Raw genomic sequence first — 23,559 nt, 5'->3', positions numbered from 1 at the left:
CTGTTTTACTCTCTGCCTGTAAACAACTCGCATTCCTTACTGCTATCACTTCTTTTGTTTGTAGGTGCAGTTTGGCCATGCAGGAGCTTGTGCTAACCAGGCTTCTGAAACTGCTGTTGCAAAGAATCAAGCTTTGAAGGAAGCTGGTGTGTTTGTTCCCCGGAGTTTTGATGAGCTGGGAGAGGTCATTCAGTAAGTCACACTAACAGGGCACCTTGTGCAGGGACAAAAAAAAAAAAAAAAAACAACAGGGTACTGACTCTTAACTGATATGGGGATGTATTCCTGCTTAAGGAAAGCTGCCTCGCTTCATCCTGGGTTTTTAAGGTCTAGACTAAGACCACCTCACTTGTCTCTCAAGAGGATTTAATAAATGGTTTCTCTCCCTAGGTCTGTCTATCAGGATCTTGTAGCCAAAAGAGTGATCGAGCCAGCTGAGGAAGTGCCTCCTCCAACTGTGCCAATGGATTATTCCTGGGCAAGGGTGAGCTATGCCATTTTACTTAATTCTGGGTTCCACAGATGCCAGACAGGATGTTTGCTATGATTCTGGATGCTTAAGATAATAATGGTGTGGTGTTTGGGTTACATCTCAGGCTTTATAGTGAGCTCACTGGCTATGCTGATTCTAAGCTCTAGAAGCTGCCTTGAGGGCAAGTTTAAGGCTTTGTTTTTGGTCTCCTGCTGCCTCTTGCTTCTAAAGGGGATTATTTAAAATCCCATCTTTGTGCTCTGATTTCAGGAACTGGGTCTGATCCGCAAGCCGGCTTCCTTTATGACGAGTATCTGTGATGAGAGAGGTCAGGAACTGATTTATGCTGGAATGCCCATCACCGAGGTCTTCAAAGAAGAGATGGGAATTGGAGGGGTCCTGGGCCTGCTCTGGTTTCAGAAGAGGTGAAGGCAACTTTTGTGAAAGCTCCTAGACTCGTTAGCTTGAAGATTGGCTCATTTATTAATAGGCTTTTAGGCACAAAAGTAAGGCAAGATGCCTTTGTGAGTGTAGATTCATTGGAAATGCCATCTCTAGCCTCTCCTCAGAGGCAACATCAGCATCTTCATCCACTGTGTTTTAGTTTTGGGGTGAAATTTCCCACCAGTTTTGTGGTGCACCAAGGAGACTTCTCCATTTTAGTCCTGTTTCACATTCTTGGACTGCTTGCTTATCATAGTTGCCATTTCAGCCCTGGAGAGAGCTGGGGAGCCTGCAGATGTTCAGTAGCCAGCCTACAGGGAACCTTCTGACTGACAGAAGTTCTTGCTGGTGTCATTAGAGGCACTCCTGGCACTAGCTGAAACGCCTAGCTCAACAGAACTGCAACCCAGCATTGCTCAGGGCCCTCCTCAAGGGGACTCTGAGCTTACTGATCAGCCAGTTGTGGGTGTGCAGGTTCATCCTACCCAGCTGACCCTAAGTTCTAAGCTAAATAAGCGGAAACTGAACAAAATTTACTGATCTCTGAAAAGTCCAAGATACTAGGATGCACTGATGGCCCCGTGACCCTACAGCTCCCTCTCTGCTCTACTACTTTCATGCAGGCACCTAAAACACAACTTACTGTCCAGTCTAAGACCAAGTGTCTTGTGTTTTCTTTACAATAAATGACCTCGGTCTCTTTCTTGCTCAGGCTACCGAAGTATGCCTGCCAGTTCATTGAGATGTGTTTGATGGTAACGGCAGACCATGGGCCTGCTGTATCTGGGGCCCACAACACTATTGTCTGTGCAAGAGCTGGAAAAGATCTCGTCTCAAGTCTCACTTCAGGCCTTCTTACTATTGTAAGTACCTAGTATCTGGCAGATTTGCTAGTCCAGCTTTTATTACTAGTATGCTAGAATTTGGAACAGCTGCAGAGCCATGGTTTAGCTTGTGTCTATTCACTCATACTTTGAATTTCTGTTGAATTCCACACTACTACCTTGATTAAAGTGAAAAGCTACAGGAAGAGACAGTTCAGCTTCTGTTCTGTAGGTTTAAAATATAGTCTTTTTTTTTTTTCTAGTAAGCAAGACTATTTTAGTATCTCACGTTTGTGTCTATGAATATTCGGTAGAAATTTAATTGCTGTCAAAACTAACTCACTTTTGGAAGAGATTAGGCAACCACACAGGGACAAGTAATAACCTGAATAAAATGGGCTCTAGATTGCATTCACCCCTACCCTATGGTTGTGGAGACGATGTGGCTGTGCATTGACAGTTAATATTACTGAGTTATAAACAGATGTTTAGTCCCAAGTGCCTGCCTAATTTTACTTTCATGATTGCATCAATAGACACAAAGGATGGGGAAGATAATCCTGTGCTTGTTTTGTACCTTACCTGTGAGTCCTTTGCTGTAATCCCCTTTGTGTTTCACACCCAGGGTGACCGGTTTGGTGGAGCACTGGATGCAGCAGCTAAAATGTTCAGCAAAGCTTTTGACAGTGGGATTATCCCTATGGAGTTTGTGAATAAGATGAAGAAAGAAGGGAAACTGATCATGGGCATTGGACACAGAGTCAAATCAGTAAGGAAAATGCATTATTAGTACAAATTGGAAGTGTGTTTCTGTTCTTGATAGGTTTTTTGTTCTGTTTTTGTTTTTCTGAGGTATGTGGGGGGGATTGAAGGGAACAAAACTAGCAACTTTCAGAGGCAGTATTTGGTTCTCAGGACTTATAAAACATAAAAACATAAACAGTCAAGTTTAGGACAAGTACTTGTGTAAGATGCAACATCAATGACTGCAATATATTCTTAACTTGCAGATAAATAACCCAGACATGAGAGTTCAGATTCTCAAAGACTACGTGAAACAGCATTTCCCTGCCACCCCGCTGTTGGACTATGCACTTGAAGTAGAAAAAATTACAACTTCCAAGGTGAAATGTGCTAGTATTTATCTTTTTTCAAGCGCTTTTTCTTACGGGGGGAGAAGTGACCAGTAGTTAATGCTATATTTTAATTGCAAAGCACAGTAAATTGTTGCTGGGTTTTTATTCTTCTATGGGATTGTTTGGGCCAAGTACAACTACGCTTCAGTAAGGCTGGAGATGTTTGTCGGACACCAGAAAAACACTGAACAGACTGAAAGCCATTATCTGAGTTGTTCACAGTATATCTGGAACTGCTACATTCTTTAAGCCGGAGGCAGAGCTAGTATGTATGACGGGTGGTAGTAGATAAACTCTGCAGTTTTAGTAAAATGCAGCCCTGTTGTTTGGGGCTGTCCTTCCATCATTTGTGTTAAGCATGGCTCTTGCTCAGGTTGCTGGACAGCCTCTTGTATCACTAGGTATGTGCCCACAATTATGGGTAACCTTCAAGTTACCCTTGAGGATGAAAATTACCAGATGAACATCACTTGCCATTGTTAACATCTTTATTTGGGGTGTGTGTGTTTATGTCCTTTAGAAACCAAACCTTATCCTGAATGTAGATGGCTTTATTGGAGTTGCCTTTGTTGATGTACTCAGGAATTGTGGCTCTTTCACACGGTAAGTACATATTGGGCTGTTTTTCTCTTGGATCATGGTCTGACAAAAAAATGATAGAAGCCATACTGCCAGTCCATGTGAGACCAGGGTTTCAAAAAATACATTGATTTATTTTCTCTTGCAGGGAAGAAGCAGACGAATATATTGATATAGGAGCTCTTAATGGCATCTTTGTACTAGGCAGGAGTATGGGATTCATTGGTAAGTTTGCTGTGTTCCTGCCCCTTCGTTCCCTGGGGAGATGCACTGTCACCATGAACTAACACAAACGTGAAACTCTGGGGTTTTGGCCTAAAACCTAAGTTGTAGGAATCCAGAAATCAAAGTTGTTTTAAGACAACGTACAACTAGATTAGAAGGATGTTGTAACACAGTTGTTTTCCTTTTAGGACACTATCTAGATCAGAAGCGCTTGAAGCAAGGCCTGTACCGTCACCCATGGGACGACATATCCTATGTTCTACCAGAGCACATGACTATGTGATAACCAGTAGTACTGCCTCAGAATGTCACTTCAAGAAGCTGGAAGCCTGCACAGAGGACAGCCACAAATGGGACTTTGATGTATAAAGGCCATTGATGCATAGACATTGAGCTGCCTAGTTAAACTGTGCAAAGCAACTGTTTTATAAGAATAGAAACTTACTCAAAAACCAAAACTTATGATATTCCATGTTACCTGCTGTATTTAATACTGTCTCTCACACTTTTATTTTTTTCTACTCTTGTTTTATTTTGTTTCCAGGAAGGATTTTAAGGGTTTTGGGGGGGAATTTTTCTCATAGACGCAGTCATTTTGAACTTACCCTGACGGGGGAAAAGTACCCATCATTCCCATAAGCTATGATTTGGGTGTTGTATTTTTTTTCATTGTTGTTGGTTGTTTTTCATTTTGTTTACTGTGTGTTCATCTTCACAGTCTAATCATCATAGCCTGAGTAGTGGGACCACTGCTGATGTATAACCAATGCTACTCAAACTCTGGTGTAGTAATTTAAAATGTAAAGCTGTAACATACTGCTGTTAAAACTGTGAAACTCCACGTATTCCGGTGTCTGTATTTATGCAAACAACTTCTCATTTACTACTCGATTGCTGGTATGGAATGTCAGTCTCCCACGTTATCTGCAGATGCGAAAATAATCTCAGTAATAACTTTAGCATCCTACTTGTCTGTGTATTGTAACCAAACAAATAAATGATACACTACTAGCTTATCTGGATTCTTTTTTTCCCCTTCTCCCTTTTAAAGGTTGGTTGTAAACTCTATCTGGCTCTCTGACGAGCTTGGAAGTACTTGTATAACCGCATGCCAAACCTCAGAGCAATTATTCCTCTGATAGTGTGTGTTCTAGAAGAGTTTTCTTAAAAAAAAACAAAACCACATGGGACTTACCCCGTAGTGTAGGTTAAGGGCTGCAACTTTGCAAAAGAGAAAAGAAAGAGTAGGAAAAAGAAGTATATAAGTGGAGATAGCATTATACCCTGGTTATGGGACTGTATCATGATGCATAGTAAAGATGGAATTGTCAGCTACACCTCGCTTTATTCTAATTAACAAACAAAAAAAATGCATACCTCAGTCAGAGTTAGTGAATTTCTCACATGAAGTCCCTTCCCTGCAGGCTCACCTGAGAGAATGACGTTAAGAAGAAAAACGATCAAAAGGATAGCTCAAGGCTTTGACAAAAACCATGCCTGTATTTCAGGTGTAGCATCCCCGTACCCTTTGGCAGGGCCATCTCCTCCCTTTAACTTAACTTAAACCTGCACCACACCTAGCGAGCTCCCTTTGTGCTCCGTCACGAGGCGGGGGGCACAGGGGGAGCACCACGGGGCAGCCCCGGCGGCTCCCTCTCGCCCTGCTTTTCCCCCTTGCTGGCTGGCGACACCCCGAGGGAAAAGCAGCTCCTGCCTGTCCCCAGCCCTCACTTTTCAAAGCGGCGGGCGGGGAGGCCCCCGGTGCCTCCGGGCAGCGCTGGGGGGGGATGCTCGCCTCAAGCACCCCCTTCTCCCCTCAGGGCTCCGCGGCCGCCATTTTAGCTCGGGCGGCGGCGGCGCCTCCCCGCCAGGGGGCAGCGCGGGGCCGGCCGAGGCGGCGCAGGCGCGGTGGCCGCAGCCCCGCCATGGCGGACAAGATGGCGGCGGCCGCGGCATCGCCTCAGCCGCAGCCGGGCCCCGGGTCCTCGGCGGCGGTGGCGGTGGCGGAGGAGGAAGAGGAGGATGGCGGCGGCAGCGGGGGCCCACGGGGCGGTGGGGTGGACGGGGAGGTGGAAGCGGAGGAGTTCGGGTGCCCGGCGCACTGCGCTGACCTGGCGTGGCGGCAGAACGAGCAGCGCCGCCACGGCCTCTACTGCGACATCACTTTGGCTTTCGGCGGCGGCCGGCCGGGGGTTTGCCGCGAGTACCGGGCTCACCGCTCCGTCCTGGCCGCCGCCACCGAGTACTTCACGCCTCTGCTCTCGGGGGGCTTCGCCGAGTCGCGCTCGGGCCGCGTGGAGCTGCAGAAGTGGAGCTCGGAGGGCGGCCCCGACCCCGACACGGTGGAGGCCGTCATCGGCTTCATGTACACCGGCACCATCCGCGTCAGCCCCGGCAACGTCCACGAGGTGCTGGAGATGGCCGACAGGTGAGCTCGACCCTCTTCTGTTCCTCCTCGGGGGGCTGCCCGCCAGGCCGCGGCATCACCCCGATTTATTCTTTCCACAGGTTTCTGCTGACCCGGTTGAAAGAGTTCTGTGGGGAGTTCCTGAAGAAGAAGCTCAATCTGTCCAACTGCGTCGCGGTTCACAGCCTGGCCCATATGTATTCCCTGAATCAGCTGGCCCTCAAAGCTCAGGATATGATCAGGAGAAACTTCCACAGAGTTATCCAAGACGAGGAGTTCTACACTCTGCCCTTCCACCTCATCAGAGACTGGCTCTCAGACTCGGAGATCACGGTGGACTCTGAAGAAGTCCTCTTTGAGACCGTTTTGAAGTGGGTTCAGAAAAATCCCGAGGAAAGAGAGAGGTACTTTGAAGAACTTTTTAAACTGCTGAGGTTGTCTCAGATTAAACCCACTTACCTTACTCGCCACGTCAAATCTGAAAGGCTGGTATCCAGCAACGAAGCCTGTGTGAAGTTGGTGTCAGAAGCTGTGGAAAGTCACGCCTTGAGGTCTGAGAACTTGCAGTCCGGTAATCTGCAACATTCCACTTGTCCCGTAGCGTTGCTGCCACGTTTTGGACAAAACATGGACGTCATTATGGTGATTGGTGGTGTATCGGAGGGAGGAGATTACTTGAGTGAGTGTGTGGGGTATTTCATCGATGAAGATAGGTGGGTAAACTTACCGCACATACACAATCATCTTGATGGGCATGCTGTTGCTGTGACAGAATCTTATGTTTATGTGGCTGGCTCCATGGAACCGGGATTTGCCAAGACTGTAGAAAGGTACAATCCAAATAGAAATATTTGGGAGCAAGTCTCAAATTTAATAACCAGAAAACATTCCTTTGGCCTTACTGAAGTTAAAGGAAACTTGTACAGTATTGGCGGACATGGCAATTTCAGTCCTGGCTTTAAAGATGTAGCTATTTATAATCCCGAGCAAGACAAATGGCATAACCTGGAGTCAGCACCAAAGATTCTTCGTGATGTCAAAGCTGTTTCTGTAGAAGACCGATTTGTTTATGTTGCTGCTCGTACCCCAGTTGACAGTGATAGCGAAGATGGCTTGAGGGCAGTTATTATCAGATACGATGCTGAAACAAGGCAGTGGCAAGATGTAGAGTCTCTGCCGCTCATTGATAACTATTGCTCTTTTCAGATGTCAGTTGCAAACACAAACTTTTACCATACGGCATCCTGCTGCCCCAAGAGTTACCCTATCGATAATGAGGAAGCCAAGATAAAGATCTGTGGCAGAGCCTCAGACGAGATTCTTGAAAGTTTACCCCCAGAGGTTCTGAGCATTGAAGGGGCAGCTATTTGTTATTATAAAGATGATGTTTTCATCATCGGGGGGTGGAAGAACAGCGATGATATTGACAAGCAATACAGGAAAGAGGCTTATCGTTACTGTGCTGAGAGGAAGCGCTGGATGCTCTTGCCTCCCATGCCTCAGCCTCGCTGTAGAGCAACAGCCTGCCATGTGAGAATCCCCTTCAGGTGCTTGCAGGGCACACAAAGATATCCTATGCCACAAAACTTGATGTGGCAGAAAGATAGAATAAGACAAATGCAGGAAAGACAGATGCAGGAAATACACCGACACTCGCTAAGTTTACGAAGAATGCCACGCTCACAGATTGAGTGCTAGTGTCCGGAATATCACTCCTGATGAATCTGGTTTAGGAAATACTGGGCTAAACCATTTTCCTAGGCTCGATATGTCTTTATAAGACATCAGGATGTTGCTTGGGTTTGATGCGTAAAAATAACACCTCGTATTGAAAAGTAAGAAGCTCAAATTGAGGATGAATGGGAATTGAGAAACTGTCAGAATCCAACAATATTACTTAACAGTGCCAAGGAAAAAACTACTTTCCTCTAATAGGTCACGAAATAGATCTTTCTTTTCAAGGGTTTCTGTTGAGTTAGTCTCTAACAGTTCTGTTTTGAAAATTGAAGATCTCTATGTTAATTTGCCTGTTACATTTGTGTGTGCTGAAAGCACCTGTTTTATTTGCACTTAATATTTTGACATTCCTTTGACCCTCCTCAGTGACTAAACTTCACGTATAATTAGTGTTAGTGCACTTGGCTTTCCAAAGTTGGAGGCGAGCGCAATAGTTACACGTACGTATGAAAATGAAAGCACAATCTTTCTTTATAAAGAATTACTTCAGGATGTTTCTACGGCTATCAACTATTTTGTAACTGTACGTTGTAGAGAGGCAGCGGAGTTTGTAGTGGTTGATCAGTAGAACGTCAGACACTTGCTAAAATGGAGAACTTGAGGCAGTGGATCTTTTCCAGGTATGTCTGGAGATGCTTTGAGTTTGTCTTTGACAACTTCGTTAGAAACTTAGGTCAACAGTCAGCCTGATGAAAGGAGTGGAAACCAGCGATGTAGTCTAGCCACATCAGCGTGGGTTAGTAAGAATGACATTATTGCCCGGGAATAGATTGAAACCTGAGCTACTTGTCGATCCTTTCTCAAATATTGCACGCGTTTAATTCAAGTGAAAAAGCAGAAGAACCCCCACAAGCCTGTTTGCAGCCTGTTCTTGACAATCAATGCCTTTTGCCTTCAGCTTATTTTCCCTAGAAACTTAGGGTAGCTGTGCTGCAGTGCTGCTTAACGAATCAGCACTTGGTGTTCCTCCTGAAGGGACATTGTTGGCTCTCAGTTACTGATGACATGAAGATTTTTAGCTGCATCTGGAGTTTTCAGTCTGTAAATAGTTTACGCGTGTACTGTGGATGTAAGGGTTAACCTGATTAAAGGTACCTTCGGGAGTTTTGAGGTAGTTTTGCATATATCAGGGCCCTGCTTGGCTCTGGTTTGTTTAACTGCTATACCCCCGAGGAACAGAAGGTGGAATAGTTCCTTGGGAGCATCGATGCCTCTCGGTTATTGCTCCCACTGAACACTCCTCCCTGATCTGAAGAACTCCAGGACAGTTTTCGTTACTAGCGGATTCAGTGCATCCTTCCTACCTCCTTTCCTTCCCCATCCTTCCCTTCATTTGAATGTTCCAGGTTTTCACTTGTGACCAAACTCAGGACCTTAGGGGAGGGAAAGGGAGGAGTCACCAGGTTGTTCCCAAACTTACGCAGACAAACATTGATGAAGAAGGTGTTTACTGTCTTCGGTTCGTATGATAATTTGCTGGTGGTTTTGATGTGGGCAACCTCATTGCAAAAGATCCTCTAAACACTTCTTGTTTGTTTGTTTGTTTTTGTTGTTTTTTAAACTGTTTGGCTTTCTGAACTGATACTTCTCATTTTCCAATTCAGCAGGCAACCTAGATCATATCTGAAACACTGGGTAAGTCTTTCAACCACATAATATGTAAAGGTTTCTCTGATGTGTACTTTCCTTAATGCTCCACTTTGCAGTTCACTCGTCACTTTGTTATCAATAACTGGTCTTTTTGTAATAAGAGAATAACCCAGCCTTGTAAGTTAGATTGAAAATCCAACAGTTCAGTCTCAAATTACTTACTGATGGTAATCATCCTGTGTTGTGTTTGCCTGTTGGATTATTATGCAAGGGCAGATTAAATTGTACAGTGCTGGCTTAGTGCAAGAGAGGAAATGTTTAAGTTTGTTCAGGCTTAAGGCTGATGTTCAGAAGTGACTGTTGCCAAATCAGCTCATGTAGGCCCTTACGGAAGGGGTTAATCAGTGGAGTTTAGCCCATGAACTCTTGTGGGTTTGGCTGGAATATTTTTCAGAATTACTGCCCCTACAGCAGGGTTTGTGAGTAGAAGATGTGCAAATGCCTCACAGCTTTTGTACAAACCCCATTGATTTAACCTACGTGGGAGCTGAATTTAAGACACTTTGTCAGATTTTGCACAGAAACACCCAAGAAGAGTTTACCTCTTCCATCCCACCGACTGGGCTATAAGGATTTGATGAGCAAAGGATGGTAGCATGGCAGACCACCACAGCTCTGTCAAAGCCCTTATGTAGTCTGTCGGCAAATCTGGGACAATTTTGGGGGGGGAATACTGAGATTGTTGTTTCAGTTAAATAGCCTGATATATGGCAGCATGCAACAAAGTTAGAAGCAAGAACAAACTTCTTGCAGTCTCTCTTTTTCTAAGCAAATTTGATATTTGCACATACTGTGAGAACTTCCACCTGACATACACTCTGTCTAGTTTACTGAAGACATTCCACTTAAAGACAATGTCAAAATGGCTTAATATCTGTTTAACGTGTGGATGCCAGCCACCATTTTGTGTGTGATGCACTATGTCTCTCCTTCTGTGTTCTGTTTGCATGAGGAGTGATGGACAGTGTGAACAGCACCGGTTTGCTCTAACTTTTGCTAGGCCAATTCAGTGGAATTTTTAAGTAGTGAGTTTTTTTTTTTTAGCCTTGACTTTAAGTGGACCAATTGCTTTGCAGTTTTTTAACTGACAAGTCTAACCATCCATTGTCTCACCTGTAGGTATTCAGAAGAACTGAATTTGACTGTAATTTAGCTCAGTAACATTGTGAAACGTGTAACAAACTCCTTGGGGCCCTTGACTGCTGTAGCTTGCTGGGTATTTATAAAAAAAAAAATGATCCTATAAGCAACAGGCTGGGAATTCTTTCACTGTGTTTGTACTGGCTAGTTAAATGTCAGTAAGATCCTAGTGTGAATTCAGGAAGTATTACAAGGCTGACTTCTGGCCCTCTAAATGTAAAGGAACATCAGACGGTGTTTTTCCTCCTCCTTATGACAATCACACCTCTATAGCTGTACTGAATGTGTGCCACAAAATGCATGTTTCACGTCCCGTTGTTCTGCTCAAGGTATTAGTGAAGTAGGACACGTCCTGCCCAGCACTAGGTGCTCACTGTAGTCAGTTCTAGGTGCCATAAATGTACATAATATTTTATAAGGACATGAATACCCTGTTAGTATGCTGGGTTTGTATATATTTTCAATAAGACTTCCTCTCACACGTAGTAGGACACTACTCCAGAAATAAAACATGCCAACTTTTTAGCATACATAATGAATAATGATCCTAGATGGATCACTATTCACAACTTGAGTCACTGAGAATAGCAACTTCTGAGGTTATTTTCAACACAACGTTGCAATACTATGGGGTAACATTCAGTGGGTTTAAAAAAAGTAAACGTTTTATGGCTTAGATTTATTTTCAGCTGTGTCCATGTTATGTTACAAAGTAAACCATATTTCTAATTTGACAGTCTTAAGTGGAAGTCTTATAAAACAGGTGCTCCTGAGGATCTAATCCTATTACTAATGCAAATGTTAAGTGTGGAACTAACTAGATGTTCGAAGACCATTAATAGTCAGATACTCCCTATAGGTCCATGTCACTGTGGATCACGGCAGCTGTACTCTCCTCAATGTTAATGTAGACTTCAGCAAGTTGCTTGGGCAAGCAGCACTCCTGTACTTACTTCCAGTAAGGTAAAGTAGTGTGTGTCTATAGGCTGTTTGAAACTCCTACTGTAATGTTCTTCACATTAAATACACTGTACTAAAGTTTATTGTAATAAGTGAATTAATGCAAATAAACCTTTTATTTCTCTAGCGTTCTGTCGTGCGTTGTGCCTCTTCCTGGCAGCCAATACGTCTAAATCATACTTTTTTTTGGTGCCATAGAGTGAAAGTTTTACTTACTAATCATTCTTCTGGTCTGTATCAATTGTGCTTACTTTTAGAATAAGCGAATACATTAATTTGCTGCTTAGAAGACTTTATTAGCTAAGGGGAGCCGTTTATACAGGCAGGGTACTTGTTGAGGAAGTGTACTTGACTTCTGTTTGCAGTGACTCCAGGCTGTAGTCACGTCTGGCGGCGTACTCGCCGACGTTCGACAGCCCTGGCACCACGCAACAGCTCAAAGCACTGCGGTAGATGCCCATGTCGTGAGCATCGTACCAGTCGTCAGCTTTTTCGTCGTAACACTCGACGTTGAAAGTGGTAGTAAAACCGTTAAAGCCACCAACCACAAACAAAAGGTCGTCCACCACCTCGATGCCAAAGTTGCTGCGAGGGTTGAACATGGTGGGGACGGTGCGCCACGTGTTGGCGATGGGGCTGTAGGCTTCCACGGTCCGCAGACGGTTCACTCCGTCAAATCCTCCTACCTGCAAACGTCAAAGGTACAGAGCTGAAATAGGCCTTTCCCCTTCTGCGTTGTGGATGTGTAAGACTTTCAACTTGTCCTGCTTTGTTGAGTTTGAGCATCGTCTCAAAACACAACGCAGACTGCCCCCTTCTTGTTCCAGAGCTTCCAAATCTTGTGTGTCTGTCAGATTCTTATACTTAGCCACACGCTGCATTTAGGTTCTGTGTAGGATAAGCAGGACCAAGCAGAAGTACTGAGCTGCTAAAAGATTTTATCAACAGCAGAAAATAATTTCTTTGCTATGACTGTTTAAAAGTTACGTATTTTCTCCTAATGAAAAGCATGCAGGTGACAGTAGTTTCAGGGGTATTTTAACCATTCTTGCCCTCAACTTTCTTCCCCAAATCTCACTTTGATTTTCAAGCTGGCCACTTGCTTCTAGCTGGGAGATGCAGGTTAGCAGAGTTTCAGCCCATTAAACAACAAAAAAGTACCACGAGTGCTGGGTGCTGTTGTGGCAGAGGTACCACTTCTACCTTACCGCATACACTTGTTTTCCATATGCAATCACACCTACTCCACTTCTTCTGCTTCTCATGGGGGATATAAAGGTCCACTGATCCGTTGTGGCATCGTACACTTCAGCTGTGGATAAGCATTCGTTCCCATTGAACCCACCACATATATACACCTGTTTAAAGGAGGAAAAAAAAAAGGTGAGCAGGGTGCTTGTATTGGTGGGAGAACATGCTGAGAAGAAAATGGCCTGGCTGTGGGTTTTTTTTTTATGTTTATTTCTTTTAAAGAGAATTGTCTTTTTGCCCTGGGTTGGAGGTAGTAACAGTGCAGGGAGTTACACGAAGCAGCAGGGTTTTGATCCGTTTTTTCCTGAGCTGTGTGAAGCATCCAGGCGTGGTATGTGACCTGCGGCCACAAGTATTGTCCAGCAGCAGCCAGTTTCGCCTCTTAGCTTTATATCTGTAGCTCCAGGATTTAATGAGCAAGGTTTACGTGAACTTTTCCCCCTCTGTTTTAAATGACTCATCATGTTAAAGGGAGCGATTGTTTCGTGTCTAGCTCCCACAGCTCCTCTTTTCTATCTAGAGGACTAACGCTGGGTGGAAGCTCTGTTCATCCAGCACACAAGGCTGAGCTCCACGAGGCTCTCCACCCCACCACCCTCTAAAAAAGCCCAAGGCTCGTGCTCACCGTGTAATGCTGCCCAGTGCTATCTGTTTGCTGCCTTGTCCTGCTCACCGTACTTCAACCAGAACCGCTGTCACAAATCCCCCCAGGCCTTTTACCTTATCGTACAGCGTGGTTGCACCAGCGTCGCTTCTCTGCTCGTGCATGGGGGCGATCAGCGTCCACTGGTTGGTCTCGGGCTCGTAGCGTTCGGCCGTGCTGAGGCGCGTGTACCCGTCGAACCCCCCCATGGCGTAGATGTAGTTGTTGAGCACGGTGACGCTGACGTAGCAGCGCCGCGAGTGCATGGGTGCGACCTGGTGCCACGTTTTCTTCAGCGGGTCGAACCGCTTGACGCTGTTAAAGTAATCCACGCTGTCGAACCCTCCGATAACGTAGACGAAGCCTTTCAGGAAAGCGGTGCCGTGGTAGGCGCGGGGGCTCTCCTCCTGGCACGTCACGTTCACCCACTTGTCCGCCCGGGCGTCGTAGGTCTCGATGGCATTGGTCGGGCTCCCCCCGCTCCAGCCCCCGATGGCGAAGAGGATGGCATAGGGCAGGCGAGGCCGGGTGAGGGGGTTGACGAAGTCAGAAACCGAGGGGCCGTTGGCGCTGAGGTCGTACATGGCCGTCAGCGCGTTGATGATGATGGGCTTGCAGTCCTCGTTGTCCTTCACGTAATCGTGCATTTTGACTTTCTTCATGAAGTGGTCTGCCTGCATCAACGCCAGTCGGACCTGAAAACGCAAGCGGAGGTGAGGGTATTGGTGTTAAAGTAGTGGTGCTAAACATTTTGGTGTCTTTCCCAGATAGGTCTGATGCTGGCTGGCTTTGATTTCAGGCTAGAGTGTTGTCTAAAGCTTATCACAGAACCAGAGAATTAAACGTGTGGCTTTTAGCTTGTCTTGAAAAGGGTACACAAGGGTAAATGATTCCATTTTGGGGGAGCCTGCCACAGCTCTGCCATGGCGCTCTCCTGCCCGCAGGCTGAAGCTGCTGTAGCTCCTGCTGCTGTTTGCATAGTGCAGCTTGTCTACAAACACCCATAAGCTTTGTGTACCTGGCCATAATGTCAGCCCGTGTAATCTTCAGCCCTTCCCGGATGTGAGGAATGATTAAACTCAAGCTGGTAACATGAGGAAACGTGCGCTTAAAAGGGCCTCCCCAACCTCGGCAGAGCACGTAACAGCACGTAACGCGCGCTTTTCCCCGAGCAGTGCTGGGAGGCTGCTATTTCCTCTGCTCTGACGAGGAAAGAGAAGCGAGCCACATCTCCAGAGCCACGTAGGGGGGCAGGATAGGTGCCCCCGCAGCCGCACTGACCTTGCTCAGCAAGACGGAGATGTACTGCTTCCTGTTCTCAGGGTCGTGGGCGATCCACTTCAGGATGGCCTCGAACACCACGTCTTCTTGTTTCACGTTGAGTTCGTCTTTCTCGATGATGCCCTTCAACTCGTCGACGGAGAGGTCTAGAAACTCCGTGGACACTTTGATCAGCTCCTCGAAGTTATGGAGGATGAACGTGTAGGCAGTTTGTTGCAGGTTGGGACAGTGGTAACAGTTTGTGAGTCGGCAGATGCCGATGCAATTCTCCAAGCACAGCTGAGATTTCAAGAACTCGCAGCACAGTCTGACGATGCCCATGATGTTGAACTGGTCCGCTGCGGACAGCAAACTTTCAACATTCTCGGCGGTGACCGGTACTGTCCTGGTGTAGGCATACTCGATAACGAGCTTCATCATTTCAGGTGAAATGCCAGGGATTTTGTATACAATCTTCTCTTTGTTGTTCCAGCCACTGGTAAACAAAGCCCTGACAAAAATAATAAAAAAAATAAAAAAGCAATGTTGGGGGAAAAAAAGGCTTTTCCTGTGTTAACCCCCGACCCTGTTTTCCCATATGCCTTCCTCCCTGGGCACTGGTTTTGGGCACTAGCAGCAGTCATGCTGGGAGGCCCTGTGGTTTATTGATCTGTGTTTTACCAGCTTGTTGGATGGTTTAAAATAGGAGCCACAGCCTTAGGTCGTGGACAGAGAGCAACAGAGCCCATGGCCACCTTGCTCCAGAGACTAACGATGTGGGGGGCAAGAAAAACTTGTGCTAGGGGCTGGGCTGGCCATGTTGCCAGCCCTACATTCATCAGACACCGCTGCCAGAGTGGCTGCAAAATGCCAGGGTGTGGGGTTTCGTTCTGGTGACCAGGCTGCTATCAGGACTATCTACATCTGCTGGCCGAGAGGTTTAGTGCCGACATAAGCACCAGAGGTACATTAAGAGCATCTGACCCAGCCTAGGAAATGCCATTTGTCCCCATTCCCCCTGTAAACTCATTTCTGCTACTGACCTAAAATAATGACTGCAGCTACAGAGGATGTTCTTGTGAGCATTGAATTCAAACCCATTCACGTCAATGATCACGTCACAGAGTTTCCCTTCCAGGCGAAGCTCGTTGAAGATTTCGCAAGCCATCGCACTCATCTTCCTCTCCATTTGTGAGGCCGAAGAGCTGGTGGGAGCCGAGGTGTCGTCCATGTCGGAGCCGGGGTCAGCGGAAGGAGCTTCTCTAAGGTGCTACAGGGCTTTCTCCTTGCCCTCCTACATTTTGTCCGAAACGCTGCCTTGTCTGGTGGTTCTGGAACCTGCCCCATAGTGAGCTCACAGAGGCCGGGAGGACCCTGGAGCTGCTGCCTGTGGGGCTGGGGGGGCTCAAGCCCTGTGGGCACGGGGGTCCTGCTCCTCCTCGCTCCCCCAAATCTCAGCATAGACAAGGCTGGACCTTGTACCCACACCTCGCTGGTGGCTGCTCAGGGCACAGACAGCCCCGTGCGTCCCGTGCAGCTTGCTTGTATCATTTAGCCCCCATATAAAGCCCCCCCCATGGCAGGCACCAACTGCTTAGAAGTGCCCCAACACGATGGAGGAAGCCAAGACACGGGCTTGCTCGGGCGGGTGGTGAAGCCACGAGCCTTGCACTGCTTCTTCGGAGGAGGGGAAGGGTTTTTTTTTGTGGGGCCAAGCCCTGGAAGAGGAGAGTGGGGTGCACCTGGGGCCCCCTCCTGACTCCTCAGGGCCGCCTTCCCCATGGGCTTTGTCACGGCTGTAGGTGAGATGGGTGCCAAGGGAGCACCTCTAGGACTGGTGTAAACAAGAAAAATAAATTAAAAAAATATATAGTTTTAAAAAAAGTAATAAAAGTAATAAAAAGTTTGGACTTTTTCATTTTGCTGCTGGTGTTGTTGTTTGTTTGTTTGTTTTAATTATTATTATTTTTTTTAAAGTTAAACGGTTCTGTGGCAGCGCTGGGGAGGATGCAGCCGCTAGCAGCCCTTGCCACGTATTTTTATTTATTTAATTAATTATTTTTTAACCTTTCTCTTTCGCCTTCCCGGCTCGGGGGCGTCTCGCAAAGGAGCCGCAGCAGCGAGCGGCGGAGGGGGGGGGGGGGGATCGCGGAGCGGGGTGCACCCGGAGGCGACGGGAGACCCCGGCCAGCTCCGAATACCCCCAAATACCCCCAAATACCCCTAAATTTCCCCGAATACCCCCGGATCCTCCCGCCCCCCCCCGTCCCGCCTCCCTGCCCGGCTCCTCCCCGCGGCTGCGCGGCCCCGGCTGGGCCCTGGCGGAGCGGAGCGGGGGGAAATGGTGAGCGCGGGGCCGGGGGGGGGGTCCCTGGGGAACGGGGAGAGCAAGGGCTGGGGGCACCCAACCCCTCTGGGGTGTCCCTGAGCCCCTGGGGGGGGTCTTTCTGCCTGCAGGTGCCCGAGCTGGAGAAGCCCACGGTGCGCATCCTGCGGCCGGAGCGGGTGCTGGGGATAATCCGGGCCATCAAGGAGCAGGGGAGCAGCAAGCTGCAGGTACCGGGCCCCAGCACCGTGCTTTCACCTCCTCCCCCCCACACACACACCCCCTAATTTTTGCATTCCCCCCCCCCCCCAGCACCCAGATGCACACAGCACCCTCTCGGCGCGGTTTGCTGGTGCAGGGGGAAAAGCCCCAAACGAGCTGGGGGGAGCTGTGTTTGCAGGCTGCCCTTTGCTTCCCTCTTATGCAAGCTATAAATATTAGCCAAGCCCCAAACCATCCCCCCCACACACACACCCAGTGGGGAGGATTAAGCCTTTTGGTGCTGATAAGAGTGCCTGGGGTGCAGGAGGGGTGCTGCCTGGCTCAGCTGGGGGGGGGACATCTGCTTCCAGCTGGCAGGGGGGCACCCAAATTCCCATCCCCAAGCTGCTCCCGTGCTCTGCTGCGGCTCTGTGCTCTCACGTGAGATGTGCTGATGCCGGATTTGCATCCTTGGCCGGGTACTGCAAGGGCAGAATGAGCTGGGTCACCTGCAGCTTTTGGTCTTCTCTCACCCTCCAGGTCATCTCTGACTTCGACATGACGCTGAGCAGGTTCGGGTGCAACGGCAGGCGCTGCCCCACGTCGCACAGTGAGTTAAAAAAGCCTTGCTGTCGGCTTTTCCTGCCCCTAATTCTGGGGGGTTTTTCTGTGTCTGTATCCGCAGCGGGTGCTGCTTTCACAGCCCTCACCTCCAGGCAGCCCAAAAACCATCTCCTGGTCTTTGTGCTCCAGCTTTGCAGACGAGACTCGCAGATGCTCCTTCCCTTTCTCATGCTTGAATCCTAAAACTTTCAGCCTTCACGTTTCTGGGCTACAAAAAGGGAATTTTGTCTTTGCAGATATCCTCGACAACAGTCGTGTGGTTAGTGAGGACGGCAAGAAGAAGGTAAGCGTTGTTTTGCAGGGCTCTTCACCCCCATGGCCCATCATCTTGGGCTTATATTGGCTGATGATAACAGAGGGGAAAGTAAAAATGAAAGTTTCATTTGCATACTCAGCTGTGGGCTTTTTTGGTCTGATAAGAGCAGGAAGCGTGTCTGCGTACTCCTCTGTACCTGGAGTGTTTGGGCCAAGAGGAGACGCAGCCAAGCTAGCGGTGGATTAACTCTTCCTTCAGGGATCCCCAGATTTGCTCCGAGTGAAGTGGTTTTGGCCGTGTTTTTGTTGTGTATTGTGTTGCTTTGGGGGAATTCAGAAGTGCTGCGTCTGCTGATTACGGTCTCTTTGGACTCAATGTTCGCTCTGTGTTCTCACTTGCGTACGATGTTCCAGTTAAAGGATCTGCTGCACTATTACTACCCCATAGAAATCGATCCCAACCGGACCCTGGAAGAGAAACGTCCCCTGATGGTGGAGTGGTGAGTGCCTGCCCGTGGTCTGCTTGTTTCCTTGGGGAGCACTGGGGGAAACAGGAGAAAAAGGGAATTCCTGAGTCGAGGCCAGGCACAGAGGAACGTGCTGAGCCCTAGAAGTGGTTCCTTTTGCTTGTAGGGTCCCCTTTAACATTTTTTGGGTGTGTGGCACGCGCTCACCTGCTTGTGCCTGTCACACCCAGCTGGCAAATAATTTGAGTCACTGGATAAAAAGCAAAAGCTACAAGGTCTTGAAGAGAAGGGGGGGCTGTCCTTGTTGTCCTTGCCTTCAGGCACGGGAGTGGTGGTGCTGGATCCCTGGCACGGGTCTGATTTCCCTGCACGCTGGTGCCTGATGTTGGTGCTGGCAGTTCCCTGGGTCTCACAGCATGTCCTTGGGTGAGGGACGTGAGGATGCAGCTGAGCAAGTTGGTTGTTTCAGAGCAGAAAGCCATAGATAAAGCGGTGCTTATCACCTCCTCCTGGCACCTCCTTGCCCCCCAAGGACTGCAGTGCACAAGACTTGCACTTCCTATAGGCTTAGCAGCCATACCAGGAAGTTTCTAGCTATTAATTTTCTGCCTGCCTCGAGCTTTGCTGCCCAGGAAGCTCACCCTGCTGCCTTTCCCTAGGTGGACCAGGGCCCACGACCTGCTGTCGCAGCAGAAGATCCAGAAGGGTGACATCGCCCAGATAGTCAGGGAATCGGACGTGATGCTGAGGTATGTGCCGGGGGTCGGTGCTCTGCCTGGGGCCCTTCCTCCCCTGCAAGAAGCTCCCCCAAGGCCACGTCGCTGCTCGTGTTTTCGGAGAAGAATCTGGGGGAAGCTGAACTGATTTCTCGCTTGACCTGCTCGCTCTGATCCTCATGCCTCCCCCGACGTGCAGCAGATGCAAATCTCTCTTCCTTCCTGGGGCTGAGCTTTGTGACAGAGCCAGAAGCCAGCACCACCAGCTGCAGCCTGAGCTTTGCTCCCCGAGGCTGCGGGCTGCCCGGCTCCTGGGCTGGCTCCTTCCTGCCCAGAGCCTCTTCCATCTCCTTTCATCTTGGCAAGGAGCACCCAGATGAAGCTCCCCGAGCCTGGGCAGGCAGCAGGCAGCTCCCCTTTTCCAGAATAGATTTTCTCCCCGCTTACTGTAACTGCTGAGCCTTATCCAGGCCCTTGACTCAGCATCAGGTTTCACCCACAGCACTAAACCGTTGCCCTAAAAATTGCTGCCGAAGCTGGCTGTGGCGGTGATGTTCCTGGAAGTGGCGCAGGGAACCCTGCTTTGAATGAGCTGCTGGTCTTAGGGGGGAGGTGGCACCGTGTGTCTGGGTTTCTGTGGGGTCAGAGCTCCTTTTGTGCATGGAAATCACGTCCTGGCACCCGCGCTGGTGGGCACGTGCCTGAGCTTGCTGGGCTGGGTGGCCCCAGGTGAGGGGCTGGCTGCTGCTCTCAGGGGGCTCTGGGTGCTCTCAGGAGGCTCTCAGGGGGCTCTGGGTGCTCTCAGGAAGCTCTCAGGGGGCTCTGGGTGCTCTCAGGAGGCTCTCAGGGGGCTCTGGGTGCTCTCAGGAAGCTCTCAGGGGGCTCTGAGTGCTCTCAGGAGGCTCTCAGGGGGTTCAGGAGGCGCTGGGTGAATGGCTCACATGCCTCACCTTGCTCTGTACCTCCCCGCAAGGTTGTTTTGTCGAGGTGAGGTCCGGTGGCTTTGCTGTGCACCCTCAGCGTGCACCACAAAACCCCAAAGCACCTTGATTTTTGCAGAGCAGGCACAGGCTTTTCTTTTTGGGGAGTCCCAGGCAGAAACGTGAGCCTTGGAGCTGAGAGCGTTGGCAGCCCACCATGCACAAAGCACCTCTTGCTGGGAGGGAGTAACGTAATACCCTGTCACGGACGCTTCTCTTCCAGGGATGGATTCAATGAATTGTTTGATCAGCTGTACAAGCACAACGTCCCCATGTTCATCTTCTCTGCTGGCATCGGCGATGTCCTCGAAGAGATAATCCGGCAGGCCAACGTCTTCTACTCCAATGTCAACGTGGTTTCCAACTACATGGACTTCGACGACAGCGTGAGTCCGTGCAGAGAGCCTGCAGGGGGGAGGTTTGTGAGGCTGGAACTTGGTGCTGTGATATATTGAACAGACACGCTGCTAGGTTCAAAGCTGCCCATTAAAATTATGAAGTATTGGATCCCTCTAGGTAGGACCGGCCCTTTTCTGGGCCATGGGAGCACCGTAGGGGCTTTGGGATGCCTTGCTGCCACCACAGATAGCACAGGAGCAGCTGAGCATCGATGCTCAGGATTTTGTAGGTTCCTCGTCTTCCAAACTTGCTTTTGGAGGCTGAAGGTGACCTGTGTGTCTGGGTATGCCCCAGGCTGGATGCTGGTCTGACGCTGCACGCTCAGTGCACGGTCAGCATGGAGTTAACCGTCCGCAGAGGTCTCCCCTGATCTGAAAGCCAGATGTCCTTTAAAGCAGCTTGGAAGGCCTTTGTTGATGTGCGAAAGCCTGAAAAGTCCCAGTTCACATCAGAAAATGACCTGCTGTGCACAATGAAGCCCTCTGTTCCCGCGGGTGGTGTGCTGGGGCCGGCAGCCTCCGGGGGAGATGGGGCAGCAGAACAGCCCTGCCTCCCTCCTGGGGCTCCCTGATTGTGGCTTTCCATGGCCCCTGAAGAACACCAAGGCAGTACAGAGCCCAGCCCGAGATCTCCAGGATCCTTCGGGTTCTCACCATATGGAACAGGCTTATCCTGCAAAATGGGGCCCTTGGGGCCTCTCTCCCCGTGTTTCATGGCTCCTTGGGCACGTCTCGGAGACGAGAGCTGTCATTCTGCGAGCGTCCCCACCTTATCCCCCTCCCAGAAGGGGGTCTGCGGCTGCAGCACGGCAAAAGGGTTGCTTTGGGATCAGCGTGGCTGTCCTGTTTTGCACAGGGAGTCCTCAAGTGCTTCAAGGGACCTCTCATCCACACCTACAACAAGAACAACAGCGTCCTGCAGGGGACGGAGTATTTCCAGCGGCTGAGCGGCAGGACGAGCATCATCCTGCTGGGGGACTCCATGGGGGACCTGACGATGGCAGATGGGGTTCCCAGCGTGGAGAACATCCTCAAGATCGGCTTTCTCAATGACAAGGTGGGTGTGAGAAGCAGCCTTCTTGCTGCCAGAGCGTGGGGGATGCTGGATTTGTCTCAGCTCCCGTGGAGCGTGCAAGGGAGCTGTGGAGCTCCTGGTGCACTTCAGGCATTTTTTTGGGGGTGGTTATTGAGTTATTGGCCCTTCTTGTCTATAGCACCAAGAAATGCAAGGGGTGTGGGTGCAGCATCTTCATTCTCAGCTGTTCACAGTCCTCTTTCTCTGTGGTCCTCTCCTCTTCTCCCTTCCCTGGTGGCCTCACGGCAGGTGGAAGAGCGAAGGGGGAAGTACCTGGACTCCTACGACATCGTTCTGGAGAGCGACGAGACGCTGGATGTGGTCAACGGCATCCTCCGCTACATCCTTCTGGAGACATGAGCTGGGAACCTGGCATCCCAGCCCTGGCCAGGGGAACCAGCGGACGTCCTTCCACTGGCAGAGCCGGGCTGGGTTTTCTGGTACCCGCCTGAATCCATCCTGGTGCCTGGGGCAGTCTCCCTGCCCCAGCTCTTGTGTGTCGTGTCCATCCTGAACCTCGCCGCCTGTCCTCCTGGAAGCGGAGGGCTGAGATGTGGGAAGCAAGGAGCCTGCTCCTTGTGCCCCGTCGGCTCTGCTGCTTCCCCCTCAGACCTCGTCCCAGCTCCGGGGGCCACACAAACCATTGGTGTTCAGGGCAGAGACATCCCTGCGCTTAGCTTCAGCGGCTGAGCGCAGAGACGGAGGTGGTTTGCTGTTGGTTGAGGGCAGACCCCTTTTAGATCGAAGCTGTTCGGTTTTAACTGCGTTCCCATCTAAGAAAACAAATTTCTCTCCTGATGTCCTGTGTTCTGTGGCTTTGAGGTGCTCAGGCTGAGCTCCGGGCACCTCTGGGCATTGCCAAGCAGTGCTCCTGCTGCTGAAAATCCACTGATCCCTGTGCCTTCAAGTCTCAGCCTCTGCTCCCTCCGCTCCTGCGTGGGTGCAGGACCCATTGCCCAGCAGGGCTTTGGGGTGGGAAGGGAAAGGAAGAGGGAAGGGGAAAGAGAAGGGAAGGGTTTGGGCAAATGCTGCAGCAAGGCTGGGGCTGGGAGAAGCGTTTGAAGCCCATGGGTGGGATTGGGGAGGAATGGCCAGCTGCGGTGTGGGGCGTTTTGGGGAGCATTTTAGGTAAGGGTGATTCCATCCGAAACTGCTGGGCTCGTTCTGGGGTCATGGAGGAGCGGTAGGAAGAAGCCCTCTTATTTTTGTGGAGCCTCTGGTGAAATTAATGAAGAGGAAAACTTTTGACAGCCCCGATGGCAAGCGGCAAACTGAGACCCTGGTGTGGGAAACTGCTCTCATCCCACCCTGCTGTGCTGATGGCAGGGACCTGCACCTCGCGGTGTGAGCTGCAGTAGGGCTGCGTGGGGAAGGTTAGGATCCAGCCCCGGTCTGCAGCATGTAACTGGTGGCACCTTTTGGCCTGTGAGCTCCGTGTCCAGCCCTCAGCTCGCTCACTGCCCTCCGTGTGGGCTGAGAACGTTTAATTTGTGAGCAGCACAGATTTCCTTCTCTAAGATGAAATAAAAGACCCAGGTGAGTTCTCCTTGCACCACTGCCTGGCGAAACGCGAATGTCTCATTGCAAAGTAACCTGACACAGAGGGAAAAAATCTGGAAACCAGTCAAAATCATTTATTTGGTGCCCTGTCATCGTTAGAGGGGCTCACTCCGACCCTTTGCACAGTTCTGGTCTCGCCTTTTTTAATCTCTCTCTGCAAGGTCACGCAGAGCCGGCGGGGAGGGGATGGGGACGTGCTGGGACAGACCTGAGAGTGCCGTTAAAATTA

At 49.6% G+C, this 23,559-nt stretch overlaps 4 protein-coding genes across 6 annotated transcripts in view; 3 read left to right on the top strand and 1 right to left on the bottom strand.

Annotated features, from left to right (window-relative positions):
• Positions 1-4,642, top strand: part of ACLY (ATP citrate lyase) — a 28,576-nt gene extending 23,934 nt beyond the window's left edge. For all 3 annotated transcript variants that reach the window (XM_084301048.1, XM_084301049.1, XM_084301047.1), the window contains 9 exons: positions 65-192; positions 391-484; positions 743-897; positions 1,629-1,779; positions 2,366-2,509; positions 2,751-2,864; positions 3,397-3,479; positions 3,604-3,680; positions 3,869-4,642. In XM_084301048.1, the coding sequence (XP_084157174.1) occupies positions 65-192; positions 391-484; positions 743-897; positions 1,629-1,779; positions 2,366-2,509; positions 2,751-2,864; positions 3,397-3,479; positions 3,604-3,680; positions 3,869-3,963 (1,041 nt within the window). In that variant the 3' untranslated portion in view covers positions 3,964-4,642. The remainder of the gene's footprint in view (positions 1-64; positions 193-390; positions 485-742; positions 898-1,628; positions 1,780-2,365; positions 2,510-2,750; positions 2,865-3,396; positions 3,480-3,603; positions 3,681-3,868) is intronic.
• A 963-nt stretch (positions 4,643-5,605) lies between these two features.
• KLHL11 (kelch like family member 11) lies at positions 5,606-11,702 on the top strand (the record flags this gene model as incomplete). The annotated part of the gene is made up of 2 exons (XM_084301172.1): positions 5,606-6,108; positions 6,189-11,702. The coding sequence occupies 2 exons, from the start codon at positions 5,606-5,608 to the stop codon at positions 7,783-7,785; spliced, it is 2,100 nt and encodes a 699-aa protein (XP_084157298.1). The 3' UTR covers positions 7,786-11,702.
• A 186-nt stretch (positions 11,703-11,888) lies between these two features.
• KLHL10 (kelch like family member 10) lies at positions 11,889-15,959 on the bottom strand (the record flags this gene model as incomplete). The annotated part of the gene is made up of 5 exons (XM_084300977.1): positions 11,889-12,260; positions 12,783-12,932; positions 13,546-14,163; positions 14,750-15,239; positions 15,772-15,959. The coding sequence occupies 5 exons, from the start codon at positions 15,957-15,959 to the stop codon at positions 11,889-11,891; spliced, it is 1,818 nt and encodes a 605-aa protein (XP_084157103.1).
• A 1,083-nt stretch (positions 15,960-17,042) lies between these two features.
• On the top strand, positions 17,043-22,534 carry NT5C3B (5'-nucleotidase, cytosolic IIIB). The gene is made up of 9 exons (XM_084301045.1): positions 17,043-17,072; positions 17,186-17,284; positions 17,796-17,865; positions 18,116-18,162; positions 18,549-18,634; positions 19,261-19,350; positions 20,521-20,683; positions 21,552-21,752; positions 22,020-22,534. Exons 1-9 carry the CDS (start codon positions 17,070-17,072, stop codon positions 22,128-22,130), a joined length of 870 nt encoding a protein of 289 aa, XP_084157171.1. The 5' UTR covers positions 17,043-17,069; the 3' UTR covers positions 22,131-22,534.
• The last annotated feature ends 1,025 nt before the right edge of the window (positions 22,535-23,559 follow it).

This window comes from Netta rufina (assembly GCF_964035555.1).
Source record: "Netta rufina genome assembly, chromosome: 24".
In the NCBI taxonomy this organism is placed as follows: domain Eukaryota; kingdom Metazoa; phylum Chordata; class Aves; order Anseriformes; family Anatidae; genus Netta; species Netta rufina.
This window is presented reverse-complemented; position numbering and strand designations above follow the sequence as displayed.

What these genes read in the sequence shown, in the direction of transcription:
- NT5C3B (XM_084301045.1), top strand. An exon ending in GAATCGGACGTGATGCTGAG is followed by an intron (nt 19,351 to 20,520) that starts GTATGTGCCGGG and finishes CTTCTCTTCCAG; the next exon opens with GGATGGATTCAATGAATTGT. An exon ending in TCGGCTTTCTCAATGACAAG is followed by an intron (nt 21,753 to 22,019) that starts GTGGGTGTGAGA and finishes GCCTCACGGCAG; the next exon opens with GTGGAAGAGCGAAGGGGGAA.